The sequence below is a fragment of the Pezoporus flaviventris genome, unplaced genomic scaffold (genome assembly GCF_033815535.1).
Source record: "Pezoporus flaviventris isolate CSIRO_AGI_PZ_B2104156 unplaced genomic scaffold, CSIRO_AGI_Pfla_v1 ptg000143l, whole genome shotgun sequence".
NCBI lineage: Eukaryota > Metazoa > Chordata > Aves > Psittaciformes > Psittacidae > Pezoporus > Pezoporus flaviventris.
In genome coordinates this window covers 276,679-302,400 of record NW_026892691.1, presented here as the reverse complement: position 1 = coordinate 302,400, position 25,722 = coordinate 276,679, and the positions used below count along the sequence as shown (strand labels likewise).

The window sequence follows — 25,722 nt, the reverse complement described above, 5'->3', positions numbered from 1 at the left end:
GAATCCCACATTTGTTAATAACACCAGAGTCAGAATATATCCTACATCCCATCAAACCAAAGCAATGATAAACAAAGCAAACTTTCCAGTTTTCTCCACCAATCTTAACTTTCCAATTTTGTCTATTATCCTTTTGATTTCCTGGAATTGACCATTTAAGCCATCACTAGGAATAAATGCCGAAACCACATTCATTTTTATAATCTAGAAAAAAAAAACATTTTGTTTTGTAAGGATGGCATCCTTGAAACTGGAAAATTTTTTTGTGAGGGACTTTAATAGAAGACACCACACAGATTCATGCAAGGAAGCATGAATATTGCTTACTGCTTACCACTTGATGTTCAGGGATGAGTAAAGTAGTCTCAGTGCTGTTTAGGCCCTGCCAGTGGCATCATGGGAAAAACATAATGTTGTTAGCAATGATGCAAAGGAGGCTTTAAAATAAAAGGCTATTTGAGAAGAAACAGTGTAGCTGCTGCTTTAAGTTGTTGTAAAAGCTATTCAGAGTGATAGCTGGATTTTCAGTCTAGATTGTAAAACTTGACACGAAGCTCTACTTCCTCAGATGAGCTGGGTCTCCAGCCTAAGCCGCTGACTTCTACATGGCCCATGTTATTTTAAATTATTAACAACTTTTAATAAGAGCTGTCCAGTATTCCTCAGCATTTCCTTTATAAAAATAAAGTCTACACACAGAATACCATCTACAAGCTGATGAAGATGAACTTTTAACAGTACTTATTTTAATATCTAAGAGAGGAGATGTGCATAGCACAGTTGGCTGCACCTGCATTCAGATTAAATGCAACACCCCTTAGGTATTTCTTCAGTACAGAATGAAATTATACCATGTGCACTGAAAAAAAAAAACAACCAACCAGATACAAGGAGACAAATTATTCAACTTACAGCACAGACAAGGCATACCAGTATCAGTAATTGAGGCTGTTATGCCTAAGGAGACTAGCAAAGGCTTCCCAGCTTCCAGTTCTGAGCAATGCCTGGTGAGGCCCTCCCCAGATTTTAATTGTACAAGATCTGGGCGCTCATTATTTTCCTGCGTGTGGGCCTGCAGGGTGCTGCAATGTCCTCTGGCCAGTATCATCCTGTTGGCAGGAAAATCAGCAGCAGAGGACTCTGCAGAGCACAGCTACCCTACAGGCGCACATCCATAAGCTGTCTGGGGTCCTGGACACAACTGTGCGATGGCATGAGCAAGGGATTTTGAGATTCACTGGAATGAATAATGGCTTGCAATACCTAAACGGTTCTGCAATATCTCATTCTGCTTCAAAGTAATATCTCACACTCTTGTTTTGCTTCTGGAAACAAATGACTGACAGGTTTTAACACAGCAACCAAATAGTGTGAGCGCATTATGGAAATATGACAGTTCTCTATGGGATTAAATCAACTTTCAGCAGAATGCTAACTGCATTCCACTCCTGTACCACCAGTCATCCATTTACAGTTGTAACATTTCAGAAAGTGTATTTTTCAAAATCCAATTTTCATCAAGTTCTATGATCTTTTTTAAATTAGAAATGAGTATTTTTCACTTTCATTGCACTTTTACTGGAGAGCAACCACTGAGGTCCATTTCCATTATTTTGTGGAAAAAAAACCCCAAACCATGCTATCTTTGTTCCTGTTTACGTTGCAAGTAATACACACACATCTTGACATTCCTTCTTAGTGATGCCATCTCTGAGTATTTGCTTATCTAAATAAGATGAAAATGTCCTTTTCAGAATTCAGCCAGAGAGATTGATCCGGTTTTTGGCAAGGTATCCACCTGAGATGCAGTGCAAATATAAAGAGCTCTACTGTGCTCTTACCCTAAGATAGTCTGAACTGGGTTTAAAAGTCTAATCCTCACATCCCTGATGCTGCTGGACAAACCTGCACTATTTGTAGAGAACCAAGGGTGGAGACACTGAAGTGGAAAGTTCTTCTCCAGCTACACACTGAAAATATCTGTCATGTCAAGCGCTGCACCAACCTGACATCAGGGGAGGTGCAGCCTTGCTTTTCATTGCTGCCTACGGCTCCTACTCTCCATCAGTCACCTGCCCCTTCATCCAAGCTGGTGTCCTTATATATCTCCACCTTGTTCTCATCCAACCCACAGCTCCCCACCTCCACCACAATTAGATATAAAGATGGTTTTAGGCACCCACTGATCTACATATGCGGCTCACGCCGCTTCACTCTGAGATGAGATTTTAGTGGAGCACTAAACTGTGAGATGAAGACACACAGCTGGCATAGTCCTCTCTACAGTTTGTGAAATGCCTTCCCGTCAATCTAGGGAACTTAACCTGCAACCATCTGCAATTAATTAGCTCAAGTCATGGGGGTTAACTATTGTAAAATCAGTGATCAAACCTTCTACTGCACATTTAAAGTGTAAGAACTCTTGTAAAGAGACACCACTTCGTAAGGTTCTCCAGTCTTGCTTACACATGACTTGCAAAACAAGAACCAACAGTGTTTTTAAAAACACTCAGATTTGTTGCAATGAAAACCAAGAACACAGAGGTTGGCAGTGCTCGGCAGCAGCACTGGGCTGGTCCTTTGTGCTTTCGAATCCATCCACAAGTTTTCAGGGCATTCTCTCCCCAGAATATTCCTCAAATTGTGTTTTGCAATTACACTTGAAAGAACTCTTTTAGTATTTCCTTCTAGATTTTAAAATTGATTTGGACTGCCTTCCCAATATTAATAATGACATTTCACGTTTCTCTCTATTACTGGTCTGAATGGAAAAAATGAACAAGCATGGAAAGTAATGCACATTATGATGGTGTTTCTTGCTCTTCTTTCAGAAAGGACACCTAAAAACCCTATGAGTCATACCCTTCATTTTGGCAAAATGCATTGCTTTAATACACCCGCTGGAGCTCTGGCAACTTACTTCTGCTAACCTGGTTAAAATAAAGAGAGGTTCTTCTCAGATTTTCTCATTATCAAGTTACAATATGGAAAAATCCTGATTAACAGGATTTTCTAATGAGCATTTCCCTAGTATGAAATTACCAAAGATGAGAATTACCTATATAACTGTACAAAATTAATTCCTACCTTCTCACAGCTAAAAGAGGGTAAAGAGAGTAAAGCTGTAGTTTTCCCCAGAGTAGTGCAACCATCTGCCTTTTTGGAGGGTGAGAAACTCAGAGTCCACATACACAAAGCAAACATTTTAAGCTACTTTGTCCTTAGTTGGAATAACAAATAGTCCTCTGTATACATCTCATAGATACACTACAAATGACTGATGCAGTCTTCCACAAAATCTGTACTTATTTTACAACTGAATGGCCTAAAATTTAACTCTTAGGGAATTTAATACAGATTCCATTTTTTAACCTTTCTGCCAATCTTGAATTCTCTAACTAGACTTCTTTCCTCTCAAGAATAGGAACTCTGTTTTGTCAGTGGGCCTCATCCTCATTTACTCTGTAACTTGAGCAACTAATTAAAATCACTGCACAGAGATGCAACACAGAATTGCACCATTATATAATCTAGTGCGCTCTTTGCATAAATAGCACAGAGGAAAACCAAAATCTCAAGTTTTATTTCATTCATTTTCCAATTGGCTTGAAAGGACTCTGAGAGGCATTTATGTATTTCTTGGAACAGGAACTCCATAAAGACTGATTGAAGCAGATCCTACACAGAGACTCAATTAGGACAGTTGCCTACAGCCGTCTATCTGTGAATTACTGCTTTAACAATGGCATTATTTGAAGCAGTTTCCACTGCAGCACCTATTTCATAATACTCCTATCACATCCTTAGTTTTCCTCTCTGGTCTGCTGTTTGCTAAAAATCTCATTGCCGCCCTGCATGGCAAAGCATCTAGAAATGATTCATGCTATAAAGCTTGTGATATGAAAAGCTGTTGAACTCCAAGTGATCTTGATTCTTTTCTCTTTGTGGGAGTTTAAAAAAGAGAAGAAAAATAAGGAGACTCTACAAAAAGCAGATCAAAACGAAACAAAACCAAACAAACAAAAAAAAACCCACCAAACAACCAAAAAAAAAAAAAAAAACATACCCAAACCACCACCAAACCAAAACAACAACAAAAAAAAACAGTAAAAATCCAGTGTAAAATAGGCAAGAAGCAGTGAATTAGAGCACAAAGGCAAAATCATGAAGATGGACAAAATGCAGCTTTGACGGGAGATTCAGCTGTTTTCTGAGCCCTGGACTTCTGTATATATATGCTGGCTACAGAATGTTTTTCACCTTCTTTTTTGTTCTACTTGTATTGTTCTTACATCCAAAGGACATATTCCTTTACAGATGGCAAATAAAGAAAAATACCACTGAATTATGAATAGGTAACCTTCTTTGCTCACTATATTTTTTTCTAGACTTCTTTTGTTTCCCTCCTCTGTTGCTAAATCAACAATAAGGCCTTGGCTTTTTCTCCCAGGTGCTGAGCAGAAATATACAGTGACTCTATGTCATGTTTCTTCTATTCTAAAACAAAATACAACTAGAACAGTTGTGACCAGAATGTAAATTCATTTAACTCTTTCCCAATGGTCTTTTCATTAATTAATTTCATTTCTGTTTTAAGAATACTTCATTTAAATTGTTGTAAGACTTTCAAGTGTTCCTATTTTCCAACTGCATGAGCAAAATTAAGGACATGATCAACCTGTCCCCAGAGTGAAATCACAAAATAGAGAAATGTGCTATCTGACAAAACGAGCACAAAACATGTTGACCTGAGCTTGGAAGGGTCTTGGTAAAAAGAGGAGAAATCATGCCTTGACTTTCATGCTGGGTGAGATGACCCTGTTCAATTCCTATGGGAATGCATCAAGGATGATAAAAGGCATCCTAGAACTCAGAGAAAAGAAATCCTTCCTGTTGTGACAACATGTTGCAATAAAAAGTTAGCATTAAATGCTAAAAAATATATGTATCTCAGGGCTGTCTTACTGTTGGAATAAATTAATTGAAAAACTTTATGGATAGACTTACCCTGACTACCTAGGACACTAATCATCAAGCCTCTTGTGACTAATAAGAGTGCAAAACTGGGCAAGAAGAATAAAACTAACTGTAACTTTATGTCTGGCTAGTGCTTAGAAAGCAAAAATGAGATAAATGAGGCTGTATTAGGGGACATAGTGTAGGATAACACCAAGGACAGGAAAGTATTAACTGAAATGCAAACAAACATCAGATAACCAGCTGATCTGGAAAAACAAACTACCTAAAGCTAAATAAGCTGTCTCTTCTTAGAGGCAGAGAGAGAATTAACAACCCCCCACCAAGTCACCACATCAACTACAGACTAATATTGCTAATGTGACAATACTTTGTGATATTTAAGAACAAATTATGAAGAGGAATAATTACGTAAGGCACAGGCATAAGCAGAAAACAAGAAATGAGGCAGCATGAAGTTATCAAAAAGAAATTTTTGAGAGGGTAACCATACATTTTTCATAAGGAGACCACCTCCCAGACAAGAAAGTGCTCAAGATCAAAGCCTCCTTCCCCTCCTCATCATAAGTCCTTCACCCTTCGAACAAAATAAGGTTAAAATCCCATGCTTCTACATAAAGAACACGTTTCACTCTTTCTCCCACGTTTCCTTCCTTTTCTTACTTTCCTGGAGAGTAAGATTACTACAACTCCTACAATAGATTCAGAAAGCAGCAAGGTGAACTTACTAGCAATTTTTAAGATGGAACAGGCAGATTTATGAAAACATCTAAATGATACAGTTGCATGTGCTAGCAAAGTAAAAATCTATACTCTAGGAAGCACTTCTGTGTTCAAGTGACCATCTCCAAGTTTGCCTCTTGCAGATAGGCGAGGACAAGTTCAGCAGAACAGCTACAGTTTTCCAACATTCAATTCAACAGTCAATTTCTGTTGAGTGCTCTTGGCCTGTATCAGGCTCTAATCCAACAGAGCAACTATTCCTTTTCCTACCTAAAACTCTTCCTGTCTTCCTCTAAGCACAACAACCATAATAAAGAAATCGGACAACAGAAATTAAAATAAAATACAAATTTCAAGAACACATTATCAATACTGTTTCTAAATCTGTTTCTTCCCTAAATAGTAACCACACACTGCTACCTATTTAAGATATTGTGGACTGTAGATATTAAGCAGAGAGGTATTGTGAAAAAATGAATGTTTTTCATATTGCACAAGTTCCAGGGAACAGGTATTCTTGTAACTCAAATCTTCATTTTCTTAAGTCTTGCTGCACTGTCAAGCAGTTCCTAGAGCAGAGGAATGCAAGGGTGCCTCTATTTCCCTGTCAATCCAGCAATGTAACACACAGCATAAAACAAAGTGGTAGGTTTGTGAAGAAGCATTATGTTTTTCCACCTGCCAGAACATTAGATGACCACGTGATTCTCAGTTCAAGACTGATACTGGAAACACTGTTAAGCCCATACTGTTTTCTACCACTGCTGTGTTGTCGCACTAACACTGGTAAGTCCCTTAAAACACTCAGTGAGCATCAGCGTGACATTTGTGGTTTTGCTCCTTGAAAAAAAACCTATAGAAAGAAAAAGTTTACCTGGATAAAGGGGAAGTATAAGACAATCTATAAGAAATGTAATTTGTAGAAGTAATTCTCTCTTTCACAGCAACTGTTCCTCTCTCTTCCTACCAGTAGTATGTTAACAACGTCAGTATTCTACTTTACCTCAGAGCTGCTAGGGACTTCTGATCCTGCAGTTGAAATAGTTTCACATAAAGGTCCATTGCATTCTTCCCCTATGGAACATTGAAAGAAAGATAAGATTCATATAAATACATTACTTATTTTAAAGTATTTTTGTATCTGAAAATGACATGAACCTTGCGGACACGGAACTACAAACAAGCAAAAGCTGGAAAATAATACTCAGCTACAGAAAACCAGAAGATCTTATAGCAGAAAATACAGAAAGAATGGTTGTGTCTCACAGCATTTTTTCCCCTTCAGTGTACTCAGTCTTTATTACCCGGTTATAACCTTGCAGTCATATAAACTTATTTTTAGCTGTGACAGAAAAACCCTGTCTTCCTTGTCTCCAGTGTCTGTTGGGTTACTCCCATGATGGCCTTGCCCCTGGAGCTTTACTGCCTCAGTATGAAAGTTCAGTTATCTCTGGAGTTGCTTGCTAGAAATTGAATAGTTTTATTGTTGCTAAGGGATTAACGATGTATAACGTAGGATTACAGATGCCCACATAAAAGAGACACGACAACAGGATCAAGAGCAGTAGTAACAACTTTAATTACTTGGCTTCTTGTTCTTTAAAAAAAAAAACCAACAACAAACTCCCAAAACCTCCTACCTTAATTTTAACAACAGCACTGAACTTTAAAATAACAAGTATAGTCAGCTGGGCAAGGACACTTATTTAAATATTAATATTGTAGGGGAAAACTACATTGAATATCTTCAGATCCCTAAATCATACTGAGATGTTGGCTAGGTTTGGGGCTCTGGACCTACTCTATCACCAATTTCCTTTGGATAGCAATTCAGAGCCCATAAGCTAGGCTCCTGCTGCAAGAAGTTTTTGTAAAGAACAATCTCTGTGCTGATTAGACAGACCAGCCTCCTAAATCAGGCATCTAAATAACTCCAACCCCAATGGAAAAGGATAAGCAGTTTGGAAAACAGCTTAGCACATCTAGAACACCTAAGAATGGTCTTCCTTCCAAAAACAGGATTCATCACAATCCCTTCTCCATCAAGGAAGTATTGCTGGATATAGCTTAGATTGAACACACTGACTGGCACATCTTAGACTGGACCACTGTCAACTATGGTTAGATTAGTCCTATCAATAAACCAAACCTACTTCTTTTATTTTTTTTAACCTGTAAGTATTTGCTGTCAAAATTGCATCCAGGCAGAATATACACTGGCTCTTTGAAAATCTATAATAAGCTACTTAAGTACACTTTGAGAACATTTTATTTCCTATAATTTTTGCTTAAGTTCACTTACAGAAAATGGTCTCAGTAATTTATAACTGTCCATATGATGTGATCAGAAACAGGGTAATGGTATATAATAGTATATAACATATAATGAAGAAGTTTCCGAATGTTAAAGACATTTGAGGTTGTCACACATCTGCTAAAGCAAACTATGCCTCCAAAATCTGTATTAGTAAATACAAGTTGAACACTTCAGGTTTACTTATGCACTTGCAGAAAGGTGTTTCCATATGCTGATACATGTGTGAGGACCAGATTAAGTCACCTCTAAAAAGTTAGTGTGAAGATAATTAACTTAGGATCATTCTTCCTAAATATATCATAAATGCTACATACAGGGACTATGCTGTAAAACAGAACACCAAACACAGTGAAGGTTTACAGGGACAGAACTGAATTCAGTTCACCTCCCAGCACAGCACAAACATTCAGCAGGCAAGAGACACAAATGGCACATAACAGGAGAACACTGCAGTAACAACATGGAAGTCTTGACCCAAAAAACAACTATCAAAATATTCAGATTAACTTTTGTGAGAAATTGTTTCTGCAATAATGTTCCCAAGGAGAGGCTCCACACCTTCCTACAGGGCTGGCTCTAAGCTTATGCAAGCCCTGCAGCATATCAAGACAGCAGACCCCTGCTGGACCAAAGCCAGGGATCATCGTCATCCCACTCTGCGGCCTGCTCACCTACAGCCCTGGCAACCAGGCGACTGCTGCTGCTTTCACCAGACGGAGTGAGCCCAGCGTCCATGAGCAGAAAGCCCAAATGTTTTGTCACCTGACCCTCTGCAGCAGACACAGCCTGGCACCTTGTCCCTGGAGCAGCAGTGCTCAGTTTGCCTGTGCTGCTGAGAGCATTTGAACTGATACCACAGCCTGCGGCAACAAACCTGGATTTTCCTTTCTTTAGCTGTCAACGTTTAACCTCAGAAACAAGCACAATCCAGAATGCCACATTTTATTGTGGCTGCCCCATCCCTGGCAGTGCTCAAGGCCAGGCTGGATGGGGCTTGGAGCAACCTGGTCTAGTGGAAGTTATCCCTGCCTGTGACAGGGGTCTGGAACTGGATGCGCTTTAAGGTCCCTTCCGACCCAAACCAATCTGTGTTTCAATGATTTTTTAAATGCTCTCCCAGTAACACTGCTGATTCCACACATACTTACGTATTTGTGGAATTAAATCCTTTTCATATCTCTAATCCAGGAAATAAAACTGAATAACCCTACAGCAGCACACAAGAAGGCAGAAAGAGAATGCAAAACATTAACTGAGAAGTACAACATACTTAATACATTCACAAGCTCCTGAATAGGAGCAGTAAAAGAAACATACGTCCAAGTCATGTAGGAAAGTGTGAAAGAGCTGCAACCCAAAACTGCAACAAGCACCCAGAACAGAGATGCCCAGCTGGTTCTGTCCACACATAACTTGCAAATCACATTGCAGAAAGCCTGGCTCGTATGTGACATCAATGACCCATATAAACTTAAGTCTGACTACCAAGAGCCTCTCAGCATCAAAAAAAAGGGCAGTGGACACACACAAAAGGGAAGAAGGCTTAATGCTGGTTAGTACAATACCTTCTGGTGGTGATGGCTTGAACCTGGTGAGAATCACAAGCTCATCTTTAAAAGGAAAAAACACTTCAGTAAGACCCAGAAGTAAAACCCACTTTTAACATGAACCTATTTAGTAATTCTCTCCTTCACAATACAGTCACTATATCAAACAAAAGAATAAGCCCTGGAAACCACAGACTGTGACCTATACAGACAGCATGGAGCAGGTTCCTCTTTATAAACACCAAAATTCACCTTTTTGTCCAGGCACCTTTTCCGGCAACACAAACACGTATACCACTTACCCACACCAGCAGCAGGGAGGACCATGACAGTTTCTGCTAGCAAGCAAAGCCCCTTTCAATTTTTTCAAGAAATGACAACTTTGCATCTGAAGATGGGAATAAACCAATAATATTCTGATAAAACCATCATATGTTGTTCTTCAACACTACACACGTTACTGTATGTGAAGAGATAGAAACGTCTGCACACCAAGAACAAATAAGGACATGTATTAATCATAAGAGGCCCTTCAAAACAGAATCTGTACAAATTGCAGTCAGTCCTGGCAATTTTTTTGTTCAAAATTAACTACAGAACATTATGACTATCAAAACTCATTAAAATTGTTTCTTTGAATATTTATTCAAATCACTGCCCTTTCACAGGCATGCCCATATTCTAGCTGACAGAAATGCCTTTTTCCCAACGTAACTGTCAACTCCAACTGCCTTACAGTTGTGCACACAGCTATTTGTAACTCCTTAAACATGTGTCTTGGGAGTTTGCACTTTATTGGAAATAAGGAAGCTTCACACAGCCTGTAATTTGCACTATTAACATAAAACTGTCCCAAACTACACCCTACCGCAGGGCAGCTTACTCATAAACTTTCAGCATGCCATCCCTAAGAATTACAGAGCGTTTCCATTTCAATTACAGACCCAAATGATCACATCACCAGTAATCCAAAACAGCTCACAGAAACCAACATCCAGAACTGAAGACTGGAGAATATAATCAAGACCACTTTTGCCTCTTAAAATATAAATAGTTTACCCCACAAAAAAGGTCCTTATGATTTCTATAAGAAGAATGAAAAATGGCTTCCTGTGTAAGGAAATGATTAGCCTTTCTACATTAGTTTAACTTTGTTCTCTGTGCCTGAATCACTTTATTTCTACATGGCCAAACTGACAATTTGGGAAAAGATAAAAGGAACTGAACTCCCCATCTGGAGCCACTGGTTAAAAGAAGTGCTTTACTATGATTAATATTTCAGGAATCAAAAAGTTGTCCTTCGAAACTTTCCTATTCATTCCATGATAAAAGACAAAAATCTTTCGTGGTCTAGATGCTGACATATGCAATTTTTCAACTGCTGTATCTGCAACTTACAGAACAAATACAGAGAAATTTTGAGACCACATGTGAGACTTTCCTAACACTTCTCTTCAATGACTACAATGGCCATCCAGACTTTACAACTCAAGACACCTGCAAGAAAACATAAAAGCACAAAATAAATCCTGATTATTTTGACCATTTCATTTCTAAAATCTCATCAAATACCAGTGTACGCAGTGCTATCACAAAAAAGGAACTGTGACCTTGTAAATCAAGGCCTCCCTATTTAACTGACTGCTGGGGTGAGGGAAGTGGCACAGGTTGATGATGCCACAGAACAAGTGAGGTATCCAAGACGAGTGATGTACCCCTCTGCACCAAAACTGAGCTGCACATTCTCTGGGAAGTCCAACCCATCATAAGCCATGTCCTGGTCACAATAGTTGTGCCTCAACTAGGCAAACAGAAGGGCCAGGATACAGGGCCAACCACAGGACTGCTCGCTTGACTTAATTACGAGTACACTTTGTGGAAGGAAAGCACTCTGAAGGACACCACAGGCCAGGTTCTGGTCTTCTAAACAGCACAGAGAGGTCTGTCCTGCTTGGGCAGAAGGGATTTCAACCACATGAACTGTGCTACTTGCCCTTGAAGACCCATGAAAAACTACTCAGCTTTTTAACCACTAGCACAGGCACAGCCAGGAATGCTCAGGCATAGAATCATGGAGCAAAATTTTGATGGTCCAGGTAAAAATTAAAATGAACAGAAAAAGAAACAAAGCCAAAACCAACCAAGAAAAAAAAAAACAAAATCCACAAAAACCAACACCCTCCCCCCACCCCCCCCCCCAAGAAAAAAAACACCACAAAAAAACATACCCATTGAAACTTGCATTGTAGTTGTTGGGAGGTAGCTACTTTGTGCTACAAATAAAATTCCTAATCATCCTTACCAGACAAAGCAAGAAAACTTTAGTCCTAGATGCCTTGAAGCCATTATTCAATACCCTCACCTGGCTGACCGAAAAGAGAAATCAATGTAAAACATGACTATGCATCACTAAATCTGGAACGTACAACCTTTGCTCCCCAAGATACCACCATGGGATTACTGCTGTAGCAGGATCTACTCTACCCCATTTCCATCTTTGCTAACAAGCCTGATTCAGCACTGAGTCACTAACAAAAATGCCCACTGAACAAAGACCTTTCTGGAGGAAGGTCACTCATTCCAAGTCAGCTTCAGAATGACTATTGTTAAGTGCTTCCATATCTAGGAAAAACAGAGCTTTAAAATGACTTATTAATTAAACTTATGTGTATATTGACCATGCCCTCCCAGAGCTGGATGACGGAGTTGCCATGGGGAACTGAGGACCCACCTAGTATGCTGGCTCCTGAGAAAGTGAAATCAGTGTTATTACTTCACCTGTTACTCTGAAGGGTAATAACTGCACTGCTGAGACAAAGATTCAGTCTCAGGATTATGTCTGAAGTGGTGATTTATGCACGGTCAGAACTGCTCCTAAAAGTTTTAAACTATTTCTTAACAATGAAAACATTAAATTCTCAGTAAATCAAACAAAATTAATTGGGAATATTTTAAAAGAACTTTATGCTTCCTTTTAAAGAAAACAGATTGCATTGAACTATAGGCTGCTCCATGGACATACTAATTTTCAGCATGTGCCTCATTGTTAAAAAAGTGATTCCAATTAACAGCTAGTTATCAACACATAAGAAGTCAAAGGAAAAAAAAAAATTACTTAATATAGGCATAAATCAATGGAGGAGAAACCCATTCCTAACCATAAGAAAATGTCACTTAGCATTTGAAAAAGACATGAAGTTCTCAGTTCTCATCTCTAGTAAACTAAATAGCTATTTTAAATCAGAATTTGAGGTTTACGCTCACCTGCCTTCTCTTCTAAAGAACTGAAAAACCTCCCCTCTAATTAAAAGGCACTGGGATAAAAAAAAAAAAAGAAAAAAAGAAGAAAAACAAAACAAAAACAAAAGGAAAAAAAAAGTCATGCAAATGTTTTTAGCAAAACCCCACAAGCACAGTGCTGTAAAAAATAACCTCAATGGCTTTTTAATGTGGTTAAGGCAATAACTATTAGCATATTGTATACACCAGTATATACAAGACCTAAGGCATGCTGTGAGCACTAAAGTTAACACTTACACCTTCCAGCTATCACAACTTTGCAGAATAACATATGTAAACTCATAAATAGGTTCAGATGCAATCAAAAAGAAAGCCTAGACCAGTGAGAGTGGGATAAAGTCAGGTATTTTTAAATTGTGTAGCATTCAGATGCACATAAACAGGGGGGAACAGGATGGCAAATAAACCTCGTCAGAGCAGGGTGGTGGAATACCAGACTGCCAAAGTCATGAAGCAAACGGCTGGGCTTGTTTGCACTCAGACTATTTATATGTGCAGGGACAGGTTTCATCAGCACCATCTGACTGCAGAGGCAGACGCCCAGCTCAGGCAATAGCTTTGACAGGTGCTCTCACATCTCCTTCAGGAGAAGGTGGACAAAGGGGCACCATGGTATTGCTTCCGATCACAACCCAAAGGAATTCTGAGCACCTCAAGAAGTGTTAGGTACAGATTTGCTTTCCTAGTATTGCCAAAGATACATTTAAAATCTTAAGGCATCCTTCATAATGCATTTTTCTAACTTCCACTGACATGACTGGTGTAACCCCGAAAGAACACAATCTCTGATTTCTTTCAGTATTTGCAATATAAAAGTTTTCCAAAGTAGTGGAGGGCCCATTCTATAGACACGTTACATGTCCATTCTGCTATGAGAGATCTGCTATAGACACTGTAAGAGAAAACCAAAACATGATCAAGGAACTAATGATGAAGAGCTAGTGAAAAACCTGTGGGAAGAGGTTTAGTATAAATTAGGATCACATATAACTTGCACTTTTATAAAGAAAGTGAAAAACTATATATAAAAAACCCACACCTTAAACGTACTGTCCTGTGGCAGTGTTCCTTTGCTTCATGCTACTTGGACGTTTAATTTCTGACAATTCAGATGCAATTTTTCCTTCCTTCTGGTTCTCACATTCTGCCTAGTTCAACTCTATTTTGGTCAAGCTTCCAATTAAATATATCACTTGCAATTTTGCTAGTGTATTCATCAAGTATTTTACTTTCTCTTCCTAAACAACAAAAATATAAGTATAAAAAGGCTTTTTACAAATTAATCCCATTTAAAATATTTTTTCTTGTGAATTGGACTTGGCAAGAATTAATATTTTCGGTCCAAAGTGCTTTAAGATAATGAAAGAATGCTGGGATTCATATACTGACCTCAGAGAGAAACAGTTTTCATCAACCAAGAAAACAAGCAAGGCCACAGACCATGGCTTCTATCACCCATAATTTCTTCTGTAAGCACCAGTCCACCAAAGGAGCTGAAGTACACAAGGGCACCCAACTTGCCAATAGCCTCAAAGCCACATCTGCTAGTCCTTACTCATCAACATAGTCTATTTCTAGCCCACTGTAAATTGTGCAGACATAGCTCTCTAATCACCTACCTGATAGTTAAAGAAAACCCTTCTGAATAACAAACCATGGAGCACTTTCTAATTTAGGGCTCGCGCAGAAAATGAAACGCCAGCCATCTGCATCACGATGTACCCACACAGCTTGCTGGGGCACTGCTCTCTTGCCAAAGGCCTCAGATTTCACATTTACCCTTGGCAGCCTGCTAAGGAAGGGGAACACTTCGGATCTCCAGTTATAAGGCTGCACTTTACCCAAAGATATACTAATTTCCTAAAAACCAGCATGTGCAACTTCACTACCTCTACTGGTCCTAACTGAGAACCACAGAAGTACAGCTCCAACTGTACCGAAAGACCCAGACAAACCAACATGACGAAATAATGAGGTGCTTGTACTGTTATGTGGCAATGAGTGCACTAGGAAAGAAGTCAGGTTTGAAGCAGCAGCCTAGGATGAAGTCTTTTAACACAAGCAACAGCAACAAGAAATCTTGATCCATTCTTAATTTATTCTGGGTGGCCCAAGCTGTAACAGACTACCTTACCAGTGAAAATTAGTAGTAAATCCCACAACCTTTGATCTATAGGATCTATTGAAAATTCCAGATTACAGCCGTGCTAACAGGACCAAAGACAATTTCTCTTCTCATTTCTTAAGCACCGCTTACATCTAAAGCAGAAACAGTGATGAGAACAGGGCCTAAAGAGAGAGGCTGAATGCAGGTCTGCAGTGTGCAAGAGCATGTGCAAGTTCTGCCTTGATGTGTGGTGAAACAAGTGATCCAGATATACACATGGATGTATTCTGAACACAGAAATACATTCAGAAGCCTTTGGTGCATTACTGCAATATGAGCACTGCAGGTATGGAATTAAGGTATTCAATCAGCTGCTCTGGAGAAATATGCTTACACTTAAGACCCAGAGAGTTGTTTTGGTTGGAAGGGACCTTAGGATTATCCAGTTCTAACCTCCTACCATGGACAGGGACACCTCCCAATACACCAGATTGCTCCAAGCCCTGTCCAACCTGGCCTTGAGCACTGGCATGAATGGGGCAGCCACAGCTTCTCTGGGCAACCTGTGCCAGGGCCTCACCACCCTCACAGGGAAGAACTTCTGCCTAAGATCTCATCTCAATCTCCCCTCTATCAGGTTAAAGCCATTCCCCCTTGCCCTGTCCCTAGAGGTCCTTCTCCAAAGCCCCTCTCCAGGTTTCCTGTAGTCCTTTTAGGCACTGGAAGCTGTTCTAAGGTCTTCCCGGAGTTTTCTCCAGGCTGACCAAGCCCAGCTCTCTCAGCCTGTCTCCAGAGCAGAGCTGCTCCAGCCCTCGCAGCATCTCCATAGCACCCTCTGGACTTGTTTCAACAGCTCCATGTCCCTCCTGTGCTGTTGCCCCAGAGCTGGGTGCAGGACTGCAGGGTGTCTCAAGAGCAGAGTGGAAGGGGACCTGCTGGAGACACTACTTTTGGTGCAGCCCAGCACTCAGTTGGCTTTCTGGGCTGCACCCCTTTAAAGCCTACCCAGATAGGTGAGTTGAGAATTTCATTATGTTGCATTAGAGGTAATTAGTGCTTACAACGCATGTCAGCACCATTGCACAAGACAAGTTTCCAGCACTGGTTCAGGTGTCCTGCCTTATTCTGCACATTTTATCAGCAGCGCCAACTCTCCTGCTAACACACCTTTTCTTGGTACGTAGCAAACTAAAACAATGAGCACCATACAAAAGTCAGCGCTTTATACAGCTGAAGGTTCTCACAGGAGGCCCTCCAAAGAAAAACATGCATCTCTATAGTATAATCCAAGCAATCATGTCCCAAACCAGAATCAACTCCCACAGACAAGATGTAATCTGTAAATAAGTCCTGACATATTATTCAGCTTTCTGCAGCTAGCCAACACCTCAAAATCCTTCCATAATTATAATTGTTAAGAACTACCCCTAGCAATACAACACAAGGATCTTCCTTCCCCTTCATGCATTTATACACATGGGCACATGAAAAGCCAGCACCAAATAAAATTACTGTGGGATCAGGAGGCACAACTTGTCAAATACACTGCTCCTCAGTTCAACTCCCAGATAACAATAAGTAGTGGAAGAGTTCACTGCATTATTAACTTGCTGCTTACATCTGACACAGCAACTCTCATCAATATTTTTGCACTACCTACACCTTCTTAATTAAAATTGCCATAGCATCCCACACTGGTTTGAGCTGAAAGCGATCTTAAAGCTCATCCAGTTCCAGCCCCCTGCCACAGGCAGGGACACCTTCCACTAGAACAGACTGCTCCAAGCCCCGTCCAACCTGACCTTGAACACTGCCAGGGATGGGGCAGCCACAGCTTCTCCGGGTGACCTGTGCCAGCGCCTCATCATCCTCACAGAGAAAAGCTTCCTCCTAATGTCTAACTTAAATCTCCCCTGTTTAAGTTTGAACCCATTACCCCTTGTCCAACCACATTTGTATTAGGTGATTGTACTTTTCCATGTATGTATATATATACACACACATCTCATTAGTTTACAAATACTAAATATTAAGACAATTGTGGTTGATTTTCTGGTTTTGTGTGGGTTTTGTTTGTTTTTTTGTAGGTTTCTTTAGGTTTTTTTTACAAAATATCTGCCAACAGTTCTCAGCATAATTTTAAAAGGCACATTTTCAACAGCACACTTATATCTTATCCTAGTTTTTCCTTGCCTCAGAGTAATCATTTCTCGTTGGTACATAGATGTTAAATGCCCTTTCATTTTATGATACAGTTATCTTTTCCATGGAGACTTCCCCAGTGCGCAAAACTTGGCATTTCAACACAGCCTGCAGCTCTCAATATGTGTTCCTAACGCACAGGTTAATAAAAGCCTGAAAAGCAAAGTAACTCTAAATTTTGTTTGCAAGTTGAGAAGAATTAGTTACAAAAACCTTCCAAGGAGCAACACCAGACTTTTGGCACAACTTCAGTGTGAATGCCCCATCCCTGGCAGTGTTCAAACCCAGGTTGGACAGGGCTTGGACCAACCTGGTCTAGTGGAAGGTGTCCCTGTCCATGGCAAGAGGTTGGAACTGGATGAGCTTTAAGGACCTTCCAACCCAAACCAGTCTGGGATTCTACAATTCATTCAACAGCAGCAAATACTGGAAAATTTCCAGCTATAATTATGCTTCCAGAGTGTCGTGGTTTAAACTCTGTCAGCCACACAGTCTCTCTCTCACTCCCCCCCTTCTTTCCCTCCCCCTACTCCCGGGGGGACGGACAGGAGAATTGAAAAGAATGCAACTCCCACGGGCTGAGTTAAGAACAGTTTAGTAACTAAGGTATAACACAAATCACTACTGCTACCACCAATAATAATAATGACAAAGGAAATAACAAGGGAAGAGAATACAACACCTCACCACCTGCCAACCGAATAACTCGCCACCCCCAACTGAGCACCGACCGATCCCTAGTCCAACCCTGCAGAGAACTCACCCTTCCAGGTAACTCTCAGTTACATCCTGGGCATGACGTGCTGTGGTATGGAATACCTCTTTGGTCAGTTTGGGTCAGGTGTCCTGTCTCTGCTTCCTCCCAGCTTCCCCTCCTCCCTGGCAGAGCACGAGGCTCAGAAAGTCCTTGGTCAGACTAAACATTTGAGCAGTAACTAAAAACTGTGTTATGAGCGTTGTTCCCAGGCTGAAAGTCAAAAACACAGCAGTGCACCAGCTACTAAGAAGGAGAAATGATTGCTACTGCTGAACCCAGGACACAGAGGTTTTAATTTTACTCAGATCCAAGTGCAGTCACCAGTCCAAGGGTGGTTTCTTTTCATTTTTTTCTTAAACTGACACAATCTCCATGTAAAAATCCATATTTAACAGCTGCAGTGGAGTGGGTTTGATATTTCCATTTTCCCATTAAAAGCACCACAGCTATAATGTGACACTGTTGGAATGAGTTCCCGAAAGCAGGCTTTCCTCCAAGTTGAAGTTTTCCATTAAAAGGAGTTTTAACTTCCAATAACCAACCTGTATTTACACTGTGCCCCTGCAGTGACACACTGCAGCCAGCAAAGAAATTCCACACAGGAACTACACATTGGTTAGTGTAAGGGAGTATTTTCTCCCCTGCCTTTTATATTCTTCTGAACTATGTCTAAATTTCTCCGAGCTTTTACTTCATTACCTGGGCATAATCTCTCAAACAGCTTTCACGTTACAAACGCTCTGGTTTAGCCCGGTGGGAACACGATATCCCATTCAGCATTTCCACAAACAGACCAGAAATTACTACATACAGCACCCCAGTAATTAGAGACAGATGTAGTTTTGCACAGAGGCCTATATTTTATGTTGCTAGTATGAATCCTAATAATTCTGATTAAATAAGTGAAGTATCATTCTATAAAATGACAGCAGTATTTGGTCCTGGATGCTGAGGCATTATGAGAAGCCAACACAGTGTCACAAATGGCATTTTCCAGTCACACCAGCAGTTTTTCCCTATGCTTTGCTATCTTTCTTAGAGGAATATAAGCAAGATGACAGCCAACCTAAGGAAGCATTTGAATTCAGACCAGTCTTAAGAGCATTCTGAGTTCAAATCAGACTCCTGGAAGTTTCAGAAGAAGAACCACATGTGTAATGGCAGCATACTTCAAACCATAGCAGAAAGCCAATGAGGAGTTTCCAGAAGATCCACAGTCTTGGGATATATCCCACAACACAGTTACTGCAGCATTAACATTTCATGCTGGTAAAACACAGCGTAGACAAAGAAACACTCCTAACAATATAGTGTAGTGGTCTTCCTCTGATAGTTACAACCCAGTTTTGCAAGTTCAGTTTTCTCTGGGTTTACAATTTGAGGTAAATGGCACACACATCCCAACAGAAAGCAAAATCATGCTCATGAAAATGGAAGTTATTACCTCACATGAGCGTAAGCCACCAGGAAGCCAGAAAGCTTCCTTCCAGGTAGGAGTTTTGGCACACAGCCTCTTAACACAGTCTCTGAGAGTTACACTTTGTGCTGATGTTTAAGTAGTTTTTCATCCCCACAACCTGCTCCTCAGCATTCAAGTTTATTGAAATGCGGCAGGAAACCAGGATTAAATACACACATAGTATCCAAATACAAACACATCCTTCAGGAAAATGAGCAGCAGATGCTTTTTCTTCTTGTTCCTATTGACTCATACAGACCCTGCTCATGCACATCAGGCATCTATAGCTTGAAGGTTCCTTAAGAGGCTCCTTACAAAAAGGCTTTTCCTTAAAAGCACAGAGCAGATTTTGGATTGAAGAGATGTCCCCGTGGCAATATATGCATAGTGTTAACCGTTTTCAAACTATATTTAAGGAAGATTTTATGGTGCTTTTAACCTTGAGAGATTTTTCGGATGACAAATTGACATAAACTTTAAAAAGTCTACTCACATCACCCCATATTCAGGTTGTTTCTGTTTTAGAAAAGTGGCTAATTAAATTAAAAACTGAACTGGCACAAGATTTTGTATGGACAGTTCTGTGCTCCTAAATGGCAAACTCTTTGAATCACCCTTGTGCACAGAAATCCCACATATCTCCTTATATTCAGTGCTGATGAATATAAAAACCTACCAGACACTGATGGGAAAACTGACATCTGTGGAATTACGTTTACAAACCTGACTCCTAACCTCATTCTCTAAATGCTTCTTGAGTATTTCGTAAATATCTTTTAGCCTCAAGCTGCTCCAGAAGCATGACCCCAGCCAGAGCAGCTCCTAAGAACTCTTCCCTGCTCGCAGGCAGTGGGACGGTCAATGACTCAGGAATACCCACACGGCTGGAAACATGCTGCTGTCAAGAGGTTGTAACACCCATCTGTTCTCCACTCCAGAGCACACTCTAGCTCCACCAGGCTCTCCCAGAGAAGCTAAGTGGCCATCTGGCACTTGGTGCCTCACCACAGTCGGACCCCTCTCCTCTCTGGCATTGTCAACTCCTTCTTTTGGGGCATTCTCATAGCCGTTATCTGATGTCATACATCCCTGAAACAAGACTGCCAGGTATTTCAAAGATCATGGTTCTGCACTAGTGCTCAGGGTGTTTAAAATGACATTAGTTGTCGTGTAGTCACGCTTTGAGGGAAAAACACACAACCCAAGCAGCCAACCTAGAAGCTTAGTGGTTCTTTCCTGCTTCAAGATCTTCATTTTCATGACTGGTGGCAAAGAATGAATTCCAAAAATAACTTTTTCCTAGATCAGCATTTTCTTCTGTTTTAAAATATCTATAGAATGTTTCTCAAAAAAGCCTGGAGAAGAGAAGGCTCCAGGGACACCTGAGAGCAGCTTCCAGTACCTGAAGGGGCTACAAGAAACCTGGAGAGGGCCTGTAGGGACAGAACAAGGGGGAATGGCTTTCCTGACAGAGGGGAGACTGAGGTGAGACCTTAGGCAGAAGTTCTTCCCTGTGAGGATGGTGAGGCGCTGGCACAGGTTGCCCAGAGAAGCTGTGGCTGCCTCATCCCTGGCAGTGTTCAACGCCAGGTTGGACAGGGCTTGGAGCAACCTGGTCTAGCGGAAGGTGTCCCTGCCCATGGCAGGGTGCTGGGACTGGATGAGCTTTAACGTCCCTTCCAACCCAAACCAGTCTGGGATTTTATGACAATATCAACACAGTAGCTGACATGCGTCTGTTGATTCAGGGCTGCCTGGTGAGATGCTGATAAATACACGAGGGCACCTGCAGCGTGTCATTTTCTGAAACCTTAATGTTACCACAATTATTACAAGTAATCCCATTATATTCTGACACAATCTGGAAACCGTAACCTGGCTGCTACAGAAGAGCAAGGCCCCAACACAAACCCACCGGCTGCACTGCAACTGGTACAGAGACCTCATGGGTACCCATGGAGCACCCCAGATGGAGCAAGGTGTGAAAGAGGATGCTTCCACCTTCCGAAGCAGAGTGCACCAAACTCCTCACAATGGGAACCTCAGCTCCAGCGACCCAGCAAGTCCTCTCACCCTAAACCCAGCCGGGCCTTTGTGAAAGGCTACAAGTTTGCTTGAAGGCTCTGCATCTGAAACAGGTTTAAAATCACAATCAAGGGCTACCTCTGGTTTTTACTTCTTAACAGGTGCTGGTGCAAGCACCGTTTTCTTAAGGTTTAATTATTAATTTAATATAAATCTGGTTTATAAAGCCCTAACCCAGCTGTGCTCAGGCTCATGCAAACGTGGCTTCGTCTGTTATTTCTCTTTCCAGTGAAAACCGGAGGATTAGACACAGTCGGGAGGATCCAGCCGGGAACAACCCCACCGCAACTGCCTGCAGAGCCCCAGCATGAAACGGGACCCCCAGATCCACTCTTACCACCAGCCCCATGCTCGCACCCGCCGCCTCCCACCCGCGCCGCTCCCATGGAATCCGGTCCCCACCGAAGCAGAGTCCTCGAGCGGGAAAACAAAGCAGCGACCCCCTTACCCCCAGACCCATGAGGTCCTACCGTCGGCAGTCAGAGCCATCTCGATGAGGGTCTCGGACCGGTTCTTCCCCAGCAGCTCCATAGCACCCTACTTCACCCTCCGCACGCAGCAACCGGGAACGGGTGGGTCACAGCCCAGCGTGAGTCAGGGCCGCCCCACACATGCGCAGCTCCCGCAAGGGCGGAGCGGGGCACCGGGGACGGGAGGAGGGACTGGGGTGCTGACGCTATCGGGCGCGGTTTCCGCCCGTCGGTGGCCGCGGGTAGGGGCCGCGCCCGAGGGATCAACTCGTTTCCCCGGGGAGAGAAATTTTCCCTGCCCAAGCTGCCTGTGTTCTACTTTACTCAATTCCAGTGTCCTGCTGAAAAGAGGATTCTCATAGTTGATCTTTCCCGAGAGGCAAGGGGATGTGGCATGAATGAATATTCCCCCTGGGCGAGGTGGGGAGGGGGGTAGAATTGTTTAAGGCTGATCGGCAACTAAGTCATGAAGATCACTTCTAGCGTAATGGGATGGAGGGGAGAATCATAGAGTCATAGAACAGTTTGTGTTGGAAGGGACCTTAAAGCTCAACCAGTGCCAACCACATGCCATGGGCAGGGACTCCTTCCTCTATGTCAGCTTGGAGTGCTTATGTTATACGGTTAAGTGGCAGTGAGTGATCCATGCACACTGGGAAAGAAGTCAGATTTGAAGCAGCAGCCTAGGATGAAGTCTTTTAACACAAGCAACAGCAACAGGAAATCTTGATCCATTCTTAATTTATTCTGAGTGGCCCAAGCTGTAACAGACTACCTTACCAGTGAAAATTAGTAGTAAATCCCACAACCTTTGATCTATAGGATCTATTGAAAATTCCAGATTACAGCCATGCTAACAGGACCAAAGACAATTTCTCTTCTCATTTCTTAAGCACCGCTTACATCTAAAGCAGAAACAGTGATGAGAACAGGGCCTAAAGAGAGAGGCTGAATGCAGGTCTGCAGTGTGCAAGAGCATGTGCAAGTTCTGCCTTGATGTGTGGTGAAACAAGTGATCCAGATATACACATGAATGTATTCTGAACACAGAAATACATTCGGAAGCCTTTGATGCATTACTGCAATATGAGCACTGCAGGTATGGAATTAAGGTATTCAATCAGCTGCTCTGGAGAAATATGCTTACACTTAAGACCCAGAGAGTTGTTTTGGTTGGAAGGGACCTTAGGATTATCCAGTTCTAACCTCCTACCATGGACAGGGACACCTTCCAATACACCAGATTGCTCCAAGCCCCATCCAACCTGGCCTTGAGCACTGGCATGAATGGGGCAGCCACAGCTTCTCTGGACAACCTGTGCCAGGGCCTCACCACCCTCACAGAGAAGGTGATCTGAACCAGCACAGTCTCTGATCTTTACTAAGAATAAATTTGTTCTTACTTTAGATCCTGCGGGGATGGTAAGGACAGCAAACAGTTCTCCTGCCTTCAGGCCAAATTGAAGCTGGTGTCAGACAATAAAGGATGATGCTGTCTTGATTATAGATTCAGAGCAAGCAAAACCATTGTTTTGGCTAATGATACTGGGCTCTTTTTAAGTAGTAGTCAGGAGAGAGATGGAATTGAGAATAAAGCCTGACGAAGGCGAAAATGAGGAATGGAAAGGTGGCAGAAGAAACATAACTCTTTCATTCCAGATGTTGAATTGAGAAAGAAACACTGTCTTCCTCTCTCAGACTGGCCTTATCTAATCTAGGCTTGCTCAGGATCTCTGAAGCAGGGAGCATCTCCCAGCACCAGATCCTGACAGTTCTGGTAGGGTGCAAGGCTCCTGTCCCAGGCCCTGTCCCTTTTCCCAGAGCTGGTGCCATTTCCCTGTCCCAGATAGCCTCATCTCCTCATCACTTCCTTCAGTAGTTTGCAGTAGTTTCCTACGACTGTTCCGTACGTGTATTTCACACATTTTTTTTTCATTAATATCATCTCAGGCCTTCTTTCAGCCTAACTTTTTTCATAGTCAGCTTTTACAGCCTGAGTGTTTTATGCACCAGACTGATGGGGGGGGGGGGGGTGATGGGGGTGTTATTACTTAGGCAACTGTAATGTAAGTTGTTTTCATGGCAGGATTTCTTAATCTCAAAGTTAATCAAGTCAAGTGACTTAGTGCTGGGCTCATGTTCAAGTCTACGTACAGTATTAGGCCTTTATTTGTACTATGTGGCATTACTACTTTGAGAAATGTATTTTTAGTCAGAAGGAAAACCTAAAAATGTGTCTGGTTGCTTGCTGAAATCTGAAATGTTTAGTTTGGTTTTTCATCTTACGGTGCAAGATAGTGGAAACAAAGAAGACAGGCTCAGCACTCCAGAGGACGCCTTTAAGCAGCTTGTGACCACATACAACACACTAGGTCACAAGGTTCAGTTTAAAAGTTGTATTTTCTCAGCCTTTAATTTCCTCACAGCATCATATATCTCGGATAAATGCTTTTATGCCTATAGAAGATGCAATTGAAGCCAGTATTCAACCAGAGTTAGAAACAGCAAGAATTGCAGTGGCCATCCATGGGTTTTGCCTCCTAATTACATGCTCACACTGCCCAGCTCCACCCAGCATGTGCAGTGGTAAAGCCAAGCATACCTAGAGCTGTGTAAGCATCACGTCCAGCATGCCACGGATGATTTGGTGTATCTGTAATTGGACAGGCTCATGGTTTGCTGAGGCACTGCAGTTGTCTAAATGACATGGTGGCTTGTGTTAGGGAGTTCTCTCTCCCAGAAGGAGCTATCTATGGAAGGCCTGGTGCCTGTGGCAGGGGCACAGGGGAGCCACACAGTATCCAGCGCTGAGATTTCTTGTGTATCCAAGTGTTTAAGTAACTATTGTGTAACTCGGTGGTTTCACAGTATGTCTAAGCCATCCAGGACCATACTTCCTTCAAAAGGCACAGATATTACTCCCTCCCACCTTGCATTTTCACTGCTGATGGATCATAAGGTGTTACAATGACTCAGGTCAGCCTGTCAAACTGACTGATCTTTTCTTTCTTCTGTGCTTTCAGATCCATGAATCACTGCAAGAAACAGGTCCTGCCAAAACAAAGGAGGAAATGGGGAACCACACCATGGCAGGACCATTTTATTCCTGAAATACAAACCCATAACCAGGTATGCCATAGTAGTTCTGCTTTTAGTGGTCTGGAGTTCACACACTGTTTCTAATACAGTGTGTACATAAACTGAAAAGTAAAAATACCTAAAGGGCTGTGGATGTAGGTTGCAAGCATCACAAAAACTGACTAGCAATGATTAATTGCACTTAGGATGTTCAGTAGTGAAGTGTAATCTTTTGTGCTAAAGGAGAGCAGGTAGTTTGTAGCCCTTATAAAGTCTTGCTTTCCATTGATGGGCTTTTCAAAAGCATGGAACTGCTTTACAAGCCTTCGTATTTAAAAAAATAATGATTTAAATGCAGAAAATTGGTGGGATGGGAGGGTCAGATTTCAAAGATAACTCTGTGTCCATCACTGCCTCAAGCATGTACTCCAAGACCTGTTCAAAACAACTCACAACTTACAACCTGAGCTCCCAGCTTTTGAAAGTCCTGGTAGAAAGCACTGCCTAAACCTTTTGGCACTGAAGCATCTTTGAAAATATGACCCTGAGTCCTAAATCATGCGGAAAATGGAGCTTTTGTGTCTATCAGTTAGGTGCTCTGAAAAATTCCCTTCCTGGGAAGGAATCTAATATATACAGCTTTTGCATTTACCACTTGGGGAACTACCTGTAAGTATGCTTTCTGGATTCCCTATGCTGT

General features: G+C 41.6%; 1 protein-coding gene across 8 annotated transcripts in view; it reads right to left on the bottom strand.

Moving 5' to 3' along the window:
- ANO5 (anoctamin 5) overlaps positions 1-22,058 on the bottom strand; it is a 59,807-nt gene extending 37,749 nt beyond the window's left edge. For 2 of the 8 annotated variants that reach the window (XM_061479161.1, XM_061479162.1), the window contains exons 1-4: positions 21,945-22,058; positions 9,583-9,627; positions 6,704-6,774; positions 335-382 (exon numbers count right to left, since the gene is read on the bottom strand). In XM_061479161.1, the coding sequence (XP_061335145.1) occupies positions 335-382; positions 6,704-6,774; positions 9,583-9,627; positions 21,945-22,005 (225 nt within the window). In that variant the 5' untranslated portion in view covers positions 22,006-22,058. The remainder of the gene's footprint in view (positions 1-334; positions 383-6,703; positions 6,775-9,582; positions 9,628-21,944) is intronic. The other 6 variants (XM_061479165.1, XM_061479167.1, XM_061479163.1 and 3 more) reach the window with 3 other exon arrangements.
- Between the last annotated feature and the right edge of the window lie 3,664 nt (positions 22,059-25,722).